At 44.5% G+C, this 18,952-nt stretch overlaps 1 protein-coding gene across 26 annotated transcripts in view; it reads right to left on the bottom strand.

Annotated features, from left to right (window-relative positions):
- Window positions 1-18,952, bottom strand: part of LOC122390802 (broad-complex core protein-like) — a 90,157-nt gene that overhangs the window by 50,045 nt on the left and 21,160 nt on the right. The window contains exons 7-8 of one of the 26 annotated variants that reach the window (XR_006258221.1): window positions 6,664-7,415; window positions 6,225-6,253 (exon numbers count right to left, since the gene is read on the bottom strand). The exons of 19 other annotated variants lie outside the window; for them this stretch is intronic. Coding sequence is in view for 6 of the 7 variants with exons in the window: in XM_043384123.1 (XP_043240058.1) it covers window positions 5,991-6,253 (263 nt within the window). In the remaining variant the exon portion in view is untranslated. Of the gene's footprint in view, window positions 1-1,741; window positions 2,569-3,586; window positions 4,323-4,510; window positions 6,254-6,663; window positions 7,416-18,209; window positions 18,587-18,952 lie in introns of those variants that run through there. 6 more of the 26 variants (XM_043384138.1, XM_043384137.1, XM_043384127.1 and 3 more) reach the window with 6 other exon arrangements.

The raw sequence follows: 18,952 nt of genomic DNA, 5'->3' as shown, positions 1-18,952 counted from the left end.
GCGCCACTCCACAAAGTCCCCGACACCAGCGATAAATAGCGACATGATGACGTGGCGGAGCAGAAACAAAGGCACCATCTTGAAATAGTCACTCAGTATTGTTCACACGACTTTGTGAATACTGAAAGTCCTTCGTTTCTGACGTCAGAAATAAAGTGCGGGTCACAACTTCATTGCATGCTTTGAAAGTCAGTGTGAAGAAGTCGGCGCTCAGCAAGACGCGTTACGCATAATCACGAGGGAGGATTACATCAGACCAAGGCTCTGGTTCATAGCCATCTTGCGATCAGTCTATCGTCGACTGTGATTTATCGTCGAAAACAATTTAAGTGGCCGGATACATTTGCCGATTCAAATTGCTACGTCAATGCTTAAATTATTTCTAAAATACAACATGACACTCACCTGTTGTGGTGTATCAAAATGAGCATGTCGTAGAATAGGATTTCCATCCAAAAAAGTGGCTGTGAAAAACCATTATGTATTTCTACCAGCTTTACACTTATACAGTTACATGAACAGTAGCATTGCAACTTACACATGCTCAACTCAGCTCGAAACAAATGAGCATGCATCACCATTTAGCTACAGTCGTTCCCTTCCCGGTCATAGAGTCCACATCCTCTTGCTGAAGGCCATGTTGGTCTTTCAGGTGTCTCTTCAAGGAAAACATGGAACACAATACTTGCTGGCAGATGCAGCAGGTCGTCTGTCCGGTATGTTTTTTGAGGTGGTTGTTGAGGCTGCTTCGACCCGAATACATGGCACCGCATATATGACAACTTCGGGCGCCCCGATCGGAGAAGCCTGAAAAAATAGTGACGAATTTAAGAGAGAACACAAATCAGAAAAAGAATGTTACCGCTAGTCGAAGGAGAAAACAGCGGTATGGTTTGGATACGATTAGTATGTGTGAAGAAGAGATTGATTTCATGTTTGTTCAAAGAAACTGGAAATGTTAAAGATACATGCGCGAACAAGAAAATAAGGAGTTCATAAACACGATTTTTGTAAGGGGCAAAATAGTTGTAGCTAGAGGGTGAACCGCTTGCTCCGCAACGCAAGGAAGAGACATTTACGGCCCGCGCGTGTTGAGTTGGTCCTCTGGCTATTTTGTATTCTTCACATGACTTTATGTCTCTCACCTCTAAACTCAGAATTGAAGCGCAGGTCACCACTTTATTGCATGAAGTGTTAACACACACGAGAAGAAGCAATTCCAGCGTGCATTTTTATATGAAGTGGGTTCTGGCAGGAATAACTTAACTGCATGTTTTGAAAGTTAGTGAGAAGAGGCCGGCACTCAGCAAGACGCGTTACGCATATCCACGAAGGAATGTGGCGTCAGACCAAGACTCTGTTATTTATTATGTTACCTTGTGTTGACTATCCTGACTTAAGTTCATCGTCGCTGACGATTTATCGCACCAAACGAAGCGGAAGACTTCAATTTATCATAGGAAAGAAGCGATGTTACGTAAATTCACTTCCAAGCTGTTTTGTGCTACACCTACAACCTACGAAAGACGTGGACAAAAAACACCAGTTTATGTTGGCCATGTGTGCCCGTAACGAGCCCTGTTCGTTCTGAGATTGTTAGCTGGCAAAATCTACAACCAACAAAGCACCACGATTACACCTCATTGTAATTAGTTGATAGTTGTGGCAGAATATACCAGCCTGTTGAGACTCCACCAGCAACCCGACAAGCATTGCAGCATGAGCCATTTCCAAAAACACGTTTGTCGGGGTAGTACAGACCTCTTTATTAGAAATGACAGCGGCGAGGACAAGGGCGGAAAGTAGTCCTAGAAAATCTATAGTAACATCAGTAAAAGCATTGTGTAGACGTTGCTTTGCAGGTAAAAGAAGCGAACCTTGGCTGTTCACGTGACAAAAAGAAAAAGAAAAAATGACAAGTGTTAGGAATCTGCGTTTTCAACACGGCTAACTAAACGACTGAGGCTGAGCAGCATTGTAAGTTATACACAATGAATGTCGACATTCGGTGATCACAGCATGCAACCATACGCTGTTACCTTTTCTGTCAAGTGCTGAACAAAGTAATGCTACTGCATCTTATGAATCACCAGATCACATATAACGCATCAGGCCAGTAGCTTTTCACCACTACCTACACCAGCGACCTCACCAAACCACCAATCTCCGAGCATCATCACCGAGCGTCATTACTATTGGCGCCCAAAGTAAAACTCAACGCCTCATGTCTATATACACTCAAAAAACATTCCTATCTCCCCACTCTAATTTCACTTTACCCTTTCACTTCCAGCCTGCATGCAATCAAAACATGCCTACATCCTCACTCCCTTGAGGTAACAACACCTCCTCCTCCCTCTCCTGGTTGCGTTCTTGTCATAGCAGCCGCAGCATCTCTATCTAGCTTATGTTGTAAGACCAAGTGCCTCCTGAGAGCGAAAACCGTAGAGAGGGTATGTTGGCAGAGTTGACAGGTGGTTTGGCCCAGATGCACCTTCATGTGTTTCTTCAAGGTGCGCCGACTGTGATAGGAGTAGCCGCAGACTGGACAGACGAGTATTTGGCGACCTGTGAACAAGACAGCGAGTGAGAGTCATAGTGGTGATGATGATGATGATGATTGATGACTATGATAAGGATGATACTGATGTTGATGACGATGATCATAATGGAAAGACCTGTCTTTGAGGACCCAAGAACAAAAAGGTGAGTGATAGTGATTTTCGACCCACCTGTCACGATGTCCTCTGCTGAATTCCCATGAATGGCTCTTGAAGTGCAAATGAGACTAGCCTCTATGAGACCAATGTCAGCGTGGAATATTTCAACAAAGTCTGGTGTTCTGAACAGCGGTGAACCGATAAGCCTCCTCCCATTTGTTACTAGCAGACATGTGCATGGATCCGAGAAAATGGATCTGGGATCTGATCCCACGGATCCTGATCTCGGATCCGTCGGGATCATAGATCCAGTTCTGTAATTTATCGAGAGATCCATAGGGATCACAGATCCGAGTCTCATTTTTTGCTTGAGATCCAGTGAGATCATAGATCCTCACTTATTTCTTGTTAACACATATATCCAAAAAAGCACTTGTTTTAACTCACAAACGTTCTGTTTTAGTGATTTTATGTGATCGCACGTCATAATCCATAGTTTTGTGTCACTTATTGGCATAGAAACCCTTTAAAACATGGTTTCAAGTGTGGTGCATGGTGGGATCCACTCAGATCATAGATCCATGTTCTTAATTTATCGTCAGATCATATGAGATCATAGATCCAAGATGTATTTCTCACGCCGGATCCGGTGGGATCATAGATCCCAACCTGTACTTTGCTTCGAGATCCACTGAGATCATAGATCCATCACTCGGATCCATGCACATGTCTGGTTACTAGCAGTCGATGGTGCTCACGTGTCTACGTTAAACATACCTACAAGGTAGTGTGGTTGGCCAACTGTCAGTGTACCTATCAACACCGTTCGAAGCGTTCCCTCACCTCCACACAGCCAAGCCACAGCCGCACAAAGACACCAACTACAATGCGTGTGAATGTATACAAAGAACCATCCAAAAGCAAGGTAAGATCGATACAAGGAGGCGTTTATTTACAACTCTACACTATTTCAAAATTAATGAGCCGTTGTTCGCAACACAGACATCAACAGATAAAACGATCAAGCGATTGTCCAGACAAGTTTCTCAGCAATTGAAATCGAATATACAAATAACTGAATGACATCCGTGACATCTTTGCAGCAACTGAAACGCTTGTGCAAAGGTCATTGCCACCCAAGATCCCTAGGAACAAAACTCAGCTTCTTCCTTGAACCATCAAGACGTCATTAATCAGGAACGAAAAATCTCCTTTGAACCATCAAGATATCTCTAAACAAGAACAAGACTGAACATATGTCTTGATCCTTCACGATCTTACGGCTACAGCAACTCTCAGACATTTAAGCTCCCTCATCGCCTCTACACTTCTATAAAACCTCAAATCCTTCTCATCATCTGAACACTCTCCAAACCCTCCGACCATCTCTCACCGACCAGGAACCTCACGCCATTTCATTCCCTCCACCATCTCCGGCCCCTCCATACACCATAGTTGTCTTCGTGCCCGTCATAGCATCAACCGTCTCTTGATCCAGGTGATGCACATCCCTCATGTGCCTTCTTAACGCAAACATCATAGAGAAGCTCTGCTGGCAAACTGGGCACGTAGTTCTCCCGGCATGTTTCTGCATGTGCTTGGTGAGGCTGGACGGCCAACCGTAGCTGGAGCCACAGATGTGACATTTATACGGCCGGTTACCTGTGGAATGAGACGGTGAGAATAAGAGGAGAATGAAAGAATGAGAAAAGGGAGCTTTTTGTTGTTTATTGGGGCTTTAGCGAGACCCGACTACTAAGGTCATTTTGCGGCCATGAAAAAGGGAGCGCGGCGAAGTTGAGGTTTACGGGAGGGATAAAAGGGGCCAACGCGCGAGAAAAAAAGAACGGTGATGATACGACGACGACAATGGTGGTCAAAGATGAAGCTAGCGATGATAAATGGGAACGACGGACGTGACAATAGTAAATTGAAACGACCCCCAACAGTAAGAGATAGGCAGACCTCCACTAACATCAGCTCAGATGAGGACACTGGATAAAACACGGATCAGTCAGTGTGATATAAAAGCCACAAGTTAGATAGCCACACCTGTGTCAGAAGTGTGCTGTAACACTGTGTGATCCTTTGATGTCTGTGTACCATTACAGAGATTGTGAGAAACCCGATGCATCTGGTGTGATTTAAATTGCTACGTCAGTGCCAAAGCTTTTCCCACGATACAGCATGACACTTTGTGTTGTGTATCACAATGACTTTCTCGTCGTAGCAAACGCCCTACGGCCAAAAGACTCGCTACGAAAAACGAGCGTGTATTTCAAACAGCTATATATAGTCACAGGAACAGTGGCATTGCAACTAATAAATGCATGTGCTCAGCTTGAATGCAGCCGAGCCATGAGACTAGAGCTCGTCACCTCGCGCATACTCGAGTGAAGCGTGTCAATCGGCGGCTGAGCACGTCGACAAAACAGCAAACACGCTTCATCGTTGAACTACATCAGACAAATGATAAAACAAACAAGACACGGAGATTGTCCAGTCCCTGAGGGCACAAAGCCAGTTGGTACATCGCCCACAGTCACCTCAAATCCTCCACACCACAGAAAACGACCTGGTACACCTTATAACGGTACTACCAAGTAGCCTGCTACATACCACTTGTTATGCTTCATAGCGATCCCAACTCACAGTTACAAACCGGCTGGTACACTTGTTACCGATGATACCTCACTTAGTTTCAAATCAGTTCGTGAGCCACAATATATTGCCTCACATAACTGCAAGCCAATCGACACGCTTCACCAGAGAACACAGCTCAGTCTGCACACCGAAAATCAGTATCAGCTGGAATACCTGCAAGGCACTCAATACCTAAACCTGATGCAGATGGTAAACCAGTGCAATTTATAGCAACACCGCTTCGTACCATTACAGCCCAGCTTCAACACCTCAGATCAGTACCAATCATACACCAAACCTGGCAAAACACCGTATCCAGTTAGCACCACACAATCCATAGCCACCTCGTATAGTCTCTGTTGGACAAACACGAAGAAATAAACACCGGCTACTGGCTAGCCAATGACCGGGGTTACATGAGCAGAAAAACATGTATTACAAACGGACTACAATGATGAGTGAATAAGAAAACCCGTTCCTGATACGCATTTACTTGGACATGTAACCCCGGTATTTGGCTCATATCGGTCCTGTTCCTTCCTCCCCGACAGGCGAAGTCCTTGTCTATCTCACAGGTCAACTGATTCGGTGACTCTCAAACTTAGCACACCTCCCTCCACGGTCGGAATTGACGACACCGCCGCGGTGTGTATCGATACTTTCAAGAGCGAGTGTACAGTGAACCCCTCACATCACTCCACCGCCCACACCACTATCACTCTCCGCTCCCCACACCGGTCGAACTCCCTTCAAACTCTCATCAATCGCCGCTGAATCCATGTCATGCATCTTCTTCATATGTCTCCTCCTCGCAGATGTCATCGAGAAGATTTGTTTGCACACGGGACAGACGGTGCCTCCGGTGTGCATCTTCATGTGTTTCTGGAGTGTGCCGTGAGAGGAGTAGCCCGCCCCACAGATGGAGCAGAAGACCGACTGACGAGAAAAACCTGTGAAAAGAGACGATTACGGGGGTGAGTGGTAGCTGAGGTGAGAAAGATGAGGAAAGGAAGGATGAATCATTTGAAAAGTGGTAAAGGAGAAAACATCAGATTTAGTGGTGTGAGGTGCGGCGGCAGGTAAAATAAAAATGATAAGGATGACGATGATGACGGTTAGTACTTACAGAGTAACATGATTGTACGATGAAGGTCGCATCCGTGCAATTTCTTAAATTAGAGCAAGTGAGAAGGATACTCATTATGTATTTCCAAATCATCAATTCCTGACCTTATACTAATCGTCGAAAACATAAAACAATTGTTTCCACACACACACACACACACACACAAAACAATGCTCAGAGCAATGAAACGGGTTCATTACAACCAGAGAACGGCTATTTAGAACATAAACCTACCAAGTCAATAACTTTGAAACAGCACGAAGTCACGTCACAGGCGCAAAGTGCGAAATCCCCTGTGGTCGACAAATCACACGAGTGTGATCGCTTGGACGATAGCATCTTTTCTTTCTAAAAACCTGTCTTTCTAAAAACAAAACAAAAATTATCATAAAGCACAAATGCCTAAGACATCAAGACGTCATGCCACCGTACTGCTCAGCACAACTCAAACTTATTCCAAATACCCAGCATGTCTTTCGTAGGTAATCGGTGATGGAACTGAGGCTAACCACACAAGATTGAGGCGTATGGACCGCACACAAGGACATGGGGGCACGCCCCAGTTAAGCTATCCACCCACAAAGGGAGATCGGTAACAGCCAGTCACCATCACTCGCGAGCTCACTGCTGTCTTCAACCACGGTAGTTGTAGTTGTAGACACTACAACTACGGTTGTACATCTACAACCAGCCTACAACTCTGTCAGGTGACCTCGCAGGGAATCGAACCCTAGTCCTTCCACACTCCACCCGTGCGCCCCAACCAACTACGCCACTCTACTTCTCTCTGGTCATCTCAAACACAGCATTCTTATCCATCTGATGCAAATCCATCATGTGTCTTCTGAGGTTGAACATGCTGGAGAAAATCTGGCTGCATACAGGACACATGGTCAATCCCGAATGCACCTTCATATGCTTGCCGAGGCTGTTTTGGATGGCGTATGAAGCGCCACAGATATGACATCGATGTGGCCTTAGCACATCTGTGAAATGAGACAAGAAAAAGATGTAAGGACATGGGGACAGCAGCGGTGGAACAGTGGGAAGGGGTGTTCATGTGGTATATTCCTCTTATGTAGATTTGACACTTGCTCTGAAGAGCAGAGCTTTTGCGGATGGGCAAGGGAAAATGATGATAATTACGGTAGTGGCAGGGGCGATGGCGATGACAATGATGGCGATGAAATGATAGAGCTCGTGAGCACCATAATCACTATGATAATAACAACGCTGTAGAATAAGTGCAACATGGAGCTGACGTGTGGGTCTCGCGTATTCTTTCCGCGAAAACATATGCGCACTCCGACATAGAGATAAACACCAAAGTCTATTTATTTTCAATTCAACACTACTTGACATCAAGTAACTTGAAAACGCCCTATTTTGCCCTAGAAAAGGGGCAAACAGCCAAAACAATGAAACGATTGACAAAGTAAATTCTTTTCTGAAGGAATCGAGAAAACTTTTTTGAGGATGGAGATGCTAGTACTGAGCATTGTGTTACATATGATGATGAAGATGATTAGCCAGATGCTCATTATTTAGGATCAAAATTGATAGAATAGTTGTATTACGTTTCACCCACGGGGCTTCTTCGGATACATATAGGTAAATTCAACAAATAGAACACAGAGATGCAGGCCAAGCTCAGACACAAATCATGCGCATGCAATAAATATCGTGAAAGGATTAACAGATATCTTGAGATTTAGACGAATAATAATTTTAAGATCGACCCCTAAGTGCGTACTGCGCGCTATTATTTGTCTTTGTTAATAAATACGTATACCTATTTAACAGTCGACAACACAATACGTACTACGCGAATTACGCTATCATTCCATCTCAGAATTCGTACTACGCGCACACTAATACATACACATCATTCTAAATCACAGCTAACAATGACCTATAATACCCAATCATAATCAGTGTTCGGCGGTACAGCATATCTACAGGCGCTGCCTACTGGAGCCATCTGTTAGACACGAAAGGAACTACTGCTACTATGTAGGTATCGGTGTCATATAACGCTACCAACAGAACAAGCCAAGGAACAAGCGCTAATGTGCATATGATGATGTGTAGGGAACTGGATGGAGTAAGCGCCATGATGATGTGTTTTTGTTAAGTGCTGGTTTTTTGTTTCTTATCTCAATTGATTCAGTTATTAAAAGGTTCGCTTCGTCCTTGCATCTATGAAGAATAGAAATTTCGAAGTCAGTGTTCATCGGTTGTGCTGTGGGGTGTGCTGTCAGTATATGATCACCTAGGTCAGTACCTTTCCTTTTGTTCCTAGCGTCTCCCAAGTGTTCCATAAATCTAGTCCTCACCATGCGTTTAGTTTTACCAATGTATGTATCTCCACACATTTTACATTTAATCTCATACACAACGTTTTTGGTATGGCATCTACCTTTGAGGCCACCCTCACACGTACTGCAAGTCTTACGACACCCCCTGGGACAATCAGGGGGTTGCAGTGCAGACGAGGTCAGTTGATTTGAGAGTGTAGGTCCGCTTTTCCACGCAACTCGAATATCCAAATCTGAGGACTTCACTGCTGCGTTGACTTTACGTGTGAGGGTTTCGTCAATGTAAGGTAGAGATATGTAGGTAATATTGGGAGAAGACTTTTTCTTTTGAGATTGTTTGTTTTTATATCTGATTGCGTTTTGTATGTTACGAATCAGTTTAGTCGGATAGCCGCTGGAAATGAATATGTCCGTTATTTTTTGTAGACCCCGGTCCTGTGCTGCTTTATCAGACCCCAAACGAACAGCTCTAAGCGACTGAGAGTGTATGAGGCTCCTTTTGGTCTGCATAGGGTGGCTGGAGTCAAAATGTAATATGATAGGGGCTGCTGATGGCTTAACATAAAGTTCTGTGGTGTATGCTCCTGAGGGTTCTACAGTGATTAGTGTATCAAGGAAGGGAATTTGTCTTTGTGACGAGAGATCGGTGCGTTCGAAGCTGAATTTTAGACAAGGATGGAAGCTATTAATGAACTGTATGTATTCATCTAAGTTTTGCGAGCCATGGGTCCAAATACCAAAAATATCGTCGATGTATCTAAGGTAAAGTGCAGGTTGTAGTCTATCCGATGCTAGTATGCGTGTTTCTACTGCGTTCATGAAGAGGATAGCCAGGGGAGGGGCTATACGGCTTCCCATAGCTATCCCCTGGGTTTGCTTGTAATATTTTGTAATATTTTTACTGTCTGGAAAACAACTATGTACGCTTCGGTACAAAATATTACAAGCAAACCCAGGGGATAGCTATGGGAAGCCGTATAGCCCCTCCCCTGGCTATCCTCTTCATGAACGCAGTAGAAACACGCATACTAGCATCGGATAGACTACAACCTGCACTTTACCTTAGATACATCGACGATATTTTTGGTATTTGGACCCATGGCTCGCAAAACTTAGATGAATACATACAGTTCATTAATAGCTTCCATCCTTGTCTAAAATTCAGCTTCGAACGCACCGATCTCTCGTCACAAAGACAAATTCCCTTCCTTGATACACTAATCACTGTAGAACCCTCAGGAGCATACACCACAGAACTTTATGTTAAGCCATCAGCAGCCCCTATCATATTACATTTTGACTCCAGCCACCCTATGCAGACCAAAAGGAGCCTCATACACTCTCAGTCGCTTAGAGCTGTTCGTTTGGGGTCTGATAAAGCAGCACAGGACCGGGGTCTACAAAAAATAACGGACATATTCATTTCCAGCGGCTATCCGACTAAACTGATTCGTAACATACAAAACGCAATCAGATATAAAAACAAACAATCTCAAAAGAAAAAGTCTTCTCCCAATATTACCTACATATCTCTACCTTACATTGACGAAACCCTCACACGTAAAGTCAACGCAGCAGTGAAGTCCTCAGATTTGGATATTCGAGTTGCGTGGAAAAGCGGACCTACACTCTCAAATCAACTGACCTCGTCTGCACTGCAACCCCCTGATTGTCCCAGGGGGTGTCGTAAGACTTGCAGTACGTGTGAGGGTGGCCTCAAAGGTAGATGCCATACCAAAAACGTTGTGTATGAGATTAAATGTAAAATGTGTGGAGATACATACATTGGTAAAACTAAACGCATGGTGAGGACTAGATTTATGGAACACTTGGGAGACGCTAGGAACAAAAGGAAAGGTACTGACCTAGGTGATCATATACTGACAGCACACCCCACAGCACAACCGATGAACACTGACTTCGAAATTTCTATTCTTCATAGATGCAAGGACGAAGCGAACCTTTTAATAACTGAATCAATTGAGATAAGAAACAAAAAACCAGCACTTAACAAAAACACATCATCATGGCGCTTACTCCATCCAGTTCCCTACACATCATCATATGCACATTAGCGCTTGTTCCTTGGCTTGTTCTGTTGGTAGCGTTATATGACACCGATACCTACATAGTAGCAGTAGTTCCTTTCGTGTCTAACAGATGGCTCCAGTAGGCAGCGCCTGTAGATATGCTGTACCGCCGAACACTGATTATGATTGGGTATTATAGGTCATTGTTAGCTGTGATTTAGAATGATGTGTATGTATTAGTGTGCGCGTAGTACGAATTTTGAGATGGAATGATAGCGTAATTCGCGTAGTACGTATTGTGTTGTCGACTGTTAAATAGGTATACGTATTTATTAACAAAGACAAATAATAGCGCGCAGTACGCACTTAGGGGTCGATCTTAAAATTATTATTCGTCTAAATCTCAAGATATCTGTTAATCCTTTCACGATATTTATTGCATGCGCATGATTTGTGTCTGAGCTTGGCCTGCATCTCTGTGTTCTATTTGTTGAATTTACCTATATGTATCCGAAGAAGCCCCGTGGGTGAAACGTAATACAACTATTCTATCAATTTTGATCCTAAATAATGAGCATCTGGCTAATCATCTTCATCATCATAATCGAGAAAACCACATCCTAAGTGATATGGGAAATGTAAAACAACAATCACCTACACCATAAACAAAGCCCATAGTGCCTAAAAGGTATAATCTTGTACATGAGTAGAAGAGCAGCGCACAACAGGCGAGCGTTTGATACATATAACGCCAAACTCACGATGAAACTGCCTTTTCAGCATCTGACAAAGTAATCAAGCTCCCTTTCGACATCACATGCTCAGAGTCACGAACGTACTTACAACGAACCCAGTCTACCTAGACATCATACACACACTCTTTCCGGTAGTTCGACTCCTCTTGATCGTCGCACACAGGCTGTCAAGCGCTGTCCAACTCCAGTCTAACATCGTGTCTGTTCCACATGAGCCTTCGCAGGTCGGACATGGTTGAGAAAGTCCGACAGCATATATCAGGACTTGAACTCCAATCACTCAAACTCGTGGCCAGACGCCCAAACCAAGTGAGCTACCATTTAGTCAACCGCTTACACACCTAGCCATTCTGAGCTACACTTAGTCCGCTTAGGGTGCCCTAAATCCCTTCATATGTAGGACATCGTTCAGTCTGACAGCACACCGCGGGTATCGAACCCAAATCCCTCTACTCCGTATCCAAGCCCCCTCGCCAACGGAGGTACTCAAGGTCCCCTTCTCGACATCATACGCTCTCAGCTACCCTCAGTCGTCTTGGCCATCTCATACGCAGTCTATTGATGATGATCACGTAAAATAAGATCCCTTATGTGTCTGCATATGTTTGAGAAAATCTGGCAGCCAATGGGAGCAATCGTACCCTTAAAAGGGATTATCAGGGTTTAAAAATTGAAAGAAATCGGCATAAATTTCCAATCAATGAACTCCCCAGACTCTGCCGATTCTAAATATATGCATAAAATGTAAATCGGAACCAAAATTTGCGAGATATAGCCGTTTCAAAATTGACAAAATTGTACTTACTCACGCAAAACAAGTACTTGGGCGGCCAAGTTGGCCCATCACTAAAATGTAAACAAAGAGCAGCCTTGGGAAATTTCGCCAAGGCCGCCGCACCGCACTGTCGATTTCCACAAGACGGGCCTTGTCTGTTTTGTTTTTGTCTGTTGTTTTTAGGGCCTTGCAACAAGATTTCAGTGCTTGGCATTGAATTTGGATATGAACAAATTGAAGATTTGCTTTTCAATAAGACAGCAAGAGTTATCAACATTGCCAAAGTTATTATTTTGATTTGGTTGTGATTTGAATAGCTTGAGCTTGTTTGCTGATCATCAAATCTTGATTAATATCATTTAAATGTCAACAATTTTCAAGGGTAAATTTGAGTGTTTTATTTCAATAAATTGAAATGTAAGTGCATCAGGCACAAGAGCTAAGTTTCAATCTGATTATTTTGTCAAGAGTGGTCAATCTAATGTAACGTCTTGCGAGAAAGCTTACCTAAGTGACTGAAGAAAGCGCTACCTACAGTTTTTCAAGATCTATGTTGATCTGTTTTTTCGAACAACAGGTTGTACAACATGATGTTGTGACATGACCTCTGTGTCCTGTACGTCTCCCCTGCTGCTGCAGCAGAGCCCCGGCTTCAACTATAGTTTGTTATGGGTGGGCTCTCCGTGAACGTCTTGGTGCGTTTCTACATATTGCTGCTGTGAAAGGACGGTACATGAAAAAATATGTAACTTGTATGTTTTTTATTGCCCTGGTACCTACTTAATGTATATTTTTGTTGTTTATGAGTGATAAATGAATATATTTTGAGGAAAATTGAGGCATTTCAGTTTTAATTTGTGGAACAGAACAGAAGAAGCTGCTGAGTGCGGATCATGCTTCAATTGAGAGAATCATCCTCAGTTATCTACATATAGGCATGCTTTGTAAGCTCCTTGCATTTTGCCAGCTTCTACTTGCTAGTCAAAGTTGTAAGAAGGGTTAGGGAGAACAATTGGTACACATGCCACCATGTGCAATCACCAAACGAATGAACGTGAGGGCCAAGTCCTTCACACAGCATGGATGCTTATAGGTACTGCACTAATGTATAATGTTCATTATGTTCATATTAGCAACTCACCCAGGCAGCCTGCCTTGTGGTATTTCTGAGTTTAAGATTTTGTAAGACTCACACTAATCATAAGGTAAATTATATTGATATGTATGGATGAACAATGTGCAAAGGGGTCGCACGTGCCTGCTCAGTGCTCAGCCATGGATGCACGTGCCTTCTCAACAATGGGCGTGCTTGCAGACATCTCCATGGACGAACAATGTGCAAAGGGGGGGGGGGCGTGCCTCCGCGGCCGCCTGTTGGCTCAGCCGCTGCTGCTGCTTGGCGCCGCTGCTGAGCGCTGCCGGAGACGCCGCTCGCTGCCGGAGCTGCCGGAACAGTCACCGGAGCTGCCGCCCGCTGCCGGAGCTGCGGGAGCCGGGCCCGCCGCTCATCTGTCAGGACCGCCGACGGCAGCACGCCCGTCTGTCAGGGTCTGTCAGTGCCGGCAGTGGACGCGCGCGGGTGCGGGCCGGGTACGGACGCGCGCGGGTGCGCGCCAGGTACGGGTGCGCGCCGGCTATGGACGCGCGCGCGCTTGCGTGCCGACGATGGGCGCGCGCGCGTGTATGCCGACCATGGCTGCCGCCCGCTGCCGGAGCTGCGGGAGCCGGGCCGGGCCCGCCGCTCATCTGTCAGGACCGCCGACGGCAGCACGCCCGTCTGTCAGGGTCTGTCAGTGCCGGCAGTGGACGCGCGCGGGTGCGGGCCGGGTACGGACGCGCGCGGGTGCGCGCCGGTACGTGCCGGGTACGAACTCGCTTGGGTGCGCCCCGGCTGTGGACGCGCGCGGGTGCGCGCCGGGTACGGACGCGGCGTGCTCGCCGGGTAAGGACGCGGCGCGCGCTTGCGTGCCGACGATGGGCGCGCGCGCGTGCATGCCGGCCATGGCCGCGCGCGTGCGCCCCAGCCATGGACGCGCGCTAATGCGCGCCGGCGATGGGCACGCACGTGCCTGCTCGGCAATGGATGAGCGACGAGCGTGCCTTCTCGGAAATGAGTATACATGCAGACATTTCATGGATGAACGCTTTCAATATGTTCAATGTGTTGAGACGGATCTGAGTAAACTGGAGAGAAACTAGGATAGTTTTAGTCCTGCTCAACTAGTTCTGCCAATAAGTACAAACACCACCTTGCTGCCAACTGCTTACCAAATACCGCATCTGTTGTACCCTTGCATGATGCATATGTACATACAGAAAAAATACAGTCTGTTGAAATCTGAAAACATACACTGCTGAGCACTGTGGATGAATCTGTATGAACCCTGTGGCTCAGCGAAACCTTCTGGCCCAGGTTATAATTGACAGTGAATTAGGAATCAATCCTTGCGAAGAGAAAATAGATCATTGTGCTTTAGATGAGCATAATGAAGAAGCGTTCCTGAAGTTGAGTTAGTGACTTTCCATCATCCATGCCAGATGGCCAAAACACACCATTTCAATACTGTCCCAAATTGTTTTTTTGCAACCATGAACGAACGAAGAGAGGCGCTGTAGGTTAGGTTTGGTTTGGTAAGGTTTGGTGAGAAAGCATCTCTGGGTATAGCGCATCTCCTTGGTTGCAAAAAGAAGTGTGACTCCTGCTTTATGACTACCCATATAAGTAGACTCAAACACAGTCTACTGATACAAACGTCACTGGTCTCAAGTCTGCGCTCAATGCACCAGATGTACACTACTCACAATACGTCAGGACTCAACGTCAGCCACCAATTTTCTACATCAAAATTCACATCAGGTTTTCAAAGTAACAATGTATGTGCCACTTCTGTACTTTGTGCTACAAACACAGAATAAATGATATCAGTCAGCAATGCATTGCTCATTGTCAGCCAAAGTCTGCAAAGTCAGTCCGCAGGCTTTGCAAGTAAGTGCAAAGTCTGCGGAGATCAGTTGCTTTACACACCACCAATATCATGCTGCAATGTGCTCAAAACATGCCTATACACCAACAACAAAGCACAACCATGAAGCACCACTGATAACACTTAACCTCAAAGCACACAACATGATAATTTATTTATTTTGAGTACCTACAGAAACAGAATGTCTCAAGACCACTCGTGCTCACTCCGAAATCTGCCAGTCGCTCAGCCTTGAACATTGACATTATTTCATCTGAAATCTATTTTCTTCACTTGATCAAAGTTCATCTGCGTCATACATCTTACAACGGATGTCTCGAATTATTGGTAACGTTCAGCACTTAGCATTAAAAATGATAGGTAACTTTGATTCAACACTAGTTCCATCCAAGCTTCTTCATTGCTTGAGCTATATCACTTTCAAGTTTAATTACTTGAACTAAGACATTCTTGAATTACACTCGGGATGAGCTTAGTTTGAACGCACACAACACAATTTTTTAATTTGAATTATTTTGATAACCCACAGGATATCTAGAATGAGAAGCTGAGAAGAATGAGAAGAAGGTTGTGTTCGTTGTGTTACGGACCTATGCTATATTTCCCTATTTTGTCTTGGGAAAATATAATGGAGCATGTAATCCATTATATTTTCCCTAGATCCATTATATTTTCCCTAGATCCATTATATTTTCCCTAGAAATATTTAGCAAAGTCTCCGCTAGTGTAAACCCTATGGGCGTTTAGAGATGGACCACCAAGTACTCGCAAGTTTACGCGGCTGGCAGCCGCGAAAACTTTGGAGGCCCACCACTGGAAAATTAGGCAATTTTGAGACGAATGACTTTGGATTGGGGCTTCAGTCACCTTCTTCTACACGTTTCACTGAGTAAGTCCGAAATTTTGGAAAAAACCCTGATAATACCTTTAAGCCCGTTTCTCACTGAACGTAGAGCAAACGTAACGTCAGGTAAACGTAGGTGAAACGCAGGGTTTCGTTTACGTTTGGTGAGCGCTCAGTGAGTAGCGGGAAACCGCGTCAGGCTTGTTAAACTTCAATACACATTCCGCTTCGCCTACGTTTGCCTGACGTTACGTTTGCTCCACGCTCAGTGAGAACCGGGCTTTAACCTCCCACTCCGCCACTCAGTACTCTAATAGAGGTGGCAAAATGTGGACCCGGGGACCTGGTCTATGGAACCGGTCTGGACCCGGATGGGTCCAGACCGGGTCCCCCAAAATATTTGGCCGGGTCCAACCGGGTCCTATCATTTCCCTGTGCTTTATGGTAAACATTAATATCTTTTATGCTTTGGCAAACATAGTCACAGTTGATGCAGTTTCCAGTTCATAAGTCCCAATTCCACTTTTGAATTTTAATATTCCAGCAGATTGGGCTACCTATTCTATAGCATACTGATACTGGTCAGTCTTGCTTCAATTTCTTATCTTGTCACCTACAACAGAATAAACAAGTTCTAAGTGCTAGCAATCCAGAAAACATTTCACCAAAATCCAAATGTTTGTACGGATCACTTCCATTCAGTTTGCTGTACAGCACCTAGCAATATTTTGAGCTGTAGAAATCAAATACCAATAACATATGTAGGTAAGTAGGTATGACTGAAATCCATTTATAAATGGACACAAATCCAATTGAAGCAAGGCTGACCAGTGGCATTCTCACCTGCCTTTTCAAAGACATTGACATACCAAAGTCACTATGCCCACCGGAAATCAGAGTTCATGTTTGATATTCAAATGCATTTCATAACTCAAACAGCTTTGAAATTATTTCTATCACGGCCAGAAGACAACTCATAAAACCAACATGCCCTTGCATAAATCCATAAAGCTAAAAATGAATCCAAGGCATTCTCCAGAAACCGTAGTATTGATCAGATTTTAGCCAACTGGCGCCGCATGGTGGCGCTAGCAGAGCGTATTATACATATAGCGCTCTACTAGCGCCATCATACGGCAGCAGCTGACAAAAAACTGAGTCAATACCAATGCCCTTCTCCAAGGCCAGTGATTCCGTGTTGATGTGAAAATGGCGCATTTGAGCGTCATATATGCTATACCTTACGCACGCTAATAAGCTGCATAAAGGTTACAATTTTGGAACACGTTAGGGAAGAAAGTCTCAGAACCCTTGGTATTACTATTTATTCTATGTCTAGGTACTAACAACAAAATGTAGTTTGTTTTCTACGTTAATAAATTGGCACTTAAGTCATGATCGCAACCTCAACTTGCAGTACTGCCATTACGATCTTGCAGTACTTTAACCCCAACAAAATTTTGCAGTGATTTAACGCCTGTTTTGTCATTGCATTGCTATCGTGTCGACATTTCTGGCGAACCTCACACAGTTTTCATGTTTCTATTTTGATTTTGAATGTTTTATCGTTTGGGGCCTTTGATAGTTGATAATATTTGTAAGGACTAATGAATTTAATTCTAAAAACGAATATCTTTTACCAAGAATATTAGAAAAGGTATGTATCAGTATGGTTATCTTGTTCCATGTTGATGTTAGGTTCTTGTTCTGACTCTGGTGAAGGCACTGGTCCATGGATCCCCAGTTCACATCATTTTTAGCAGCTGTAGTAAAAGTGGCTTAGGTTAGCATGAAATTCATTGGTCTACTTACTTCTTATATTCTTAAATATGACCTGAATCTGGTTCCAAAATACAAACTGTGAAGCAAAGTGAAATGACCATGGCATGAGTTTTTTACTTTGCAACACAAGTATGCCCAATTGGAAAGAAACTATTTTCTTTTGCTATACCTACAACTGTACACAATTTTCATAATGAATTTCGGGAACGGGTCCATCTGGTTCCAACGCTGACTTAGACCGGGTCTGACCGGTTCCAGAAATGTGCCAGTCAGACCGGGTCCGGGTCCGGGTCCCAAAATTTTCCAGTTTTGCCACCTCTATACTCTAAGCAACTGCTCTCAAACGCACTGAGCGTCCTCTTGGCCAACTCAAACGCACTGTCCTCTTAGTCCTACTAAGAGCTAAGAGGACAACTACCCTTAGTCCTCTTAGCCAGCTTAAACGCACTGAGCTACCTTAAGTCCTCTTGGCCAGCTCATACGCAGTTTCTTTATCCAGCTCATGTACCACCCGCATGTGCCTTCGCAGATTTGACATGATTGAGAAGGTCTGCTGGCACAGCGGGCAGGTTGTCTCCCCAGAATGGTACTTCATGTGTTTCTTGAGGGTTTGTAGCGAGGAGTAACGCGATTGGCAGATGACGCATTCATGGAACCTCGGCTGCCGGCCTGTGAAATAGAGAAAATGAGGGAAATATGAGTGGTGGGGTGAGAGAAGAAGCAACATGGGCTAGTCAAGCAATGATAGCTGGGATATACAGACATGGGACACACACATACGAGTAAATGCCAGCAGAGTGAATAGCAGCAGATTAAATACAAACTGACCACCACACTCACGGTAATAAAACATACATTCGTAATCCATATTTATTGGTCATGTAACACATGAAGTGTTGTAGGAGGGGAGGGGGGCGAGGGGGGAAAAGCAAGGCCAGAAGAACGGGGGTTCGATGGCGGGGGAAGGGAGAGAAACATTTCTTTATTAAATCCACCGGCTCTGTAAGGACAACGGGGGATTTGAAACAGAAGTCT

This window comes from Amphibalanus amphitrite, unplaced genomic scaffold (genome assembly GCF_019059575.1).
Source record: "Amphibalanus amphitrite isolate SeventyFive unplaced genomic scaffold, NRLGWU_Aamphi_draft 000409F_arrow, whole genome shotgun sequence".
In the NCBI taxonomy this organism is placed as follows: domain Eukaryota; kingdom Metazoa; phylum Arthropoda; class Thecostraca; order Balanomorpha; family Balanidae; genus Amphibalanus; species Amphibalanus amphitrite.
This window is presented reverse-complemented; position numbering and strand designations above follow the sequence as displayed.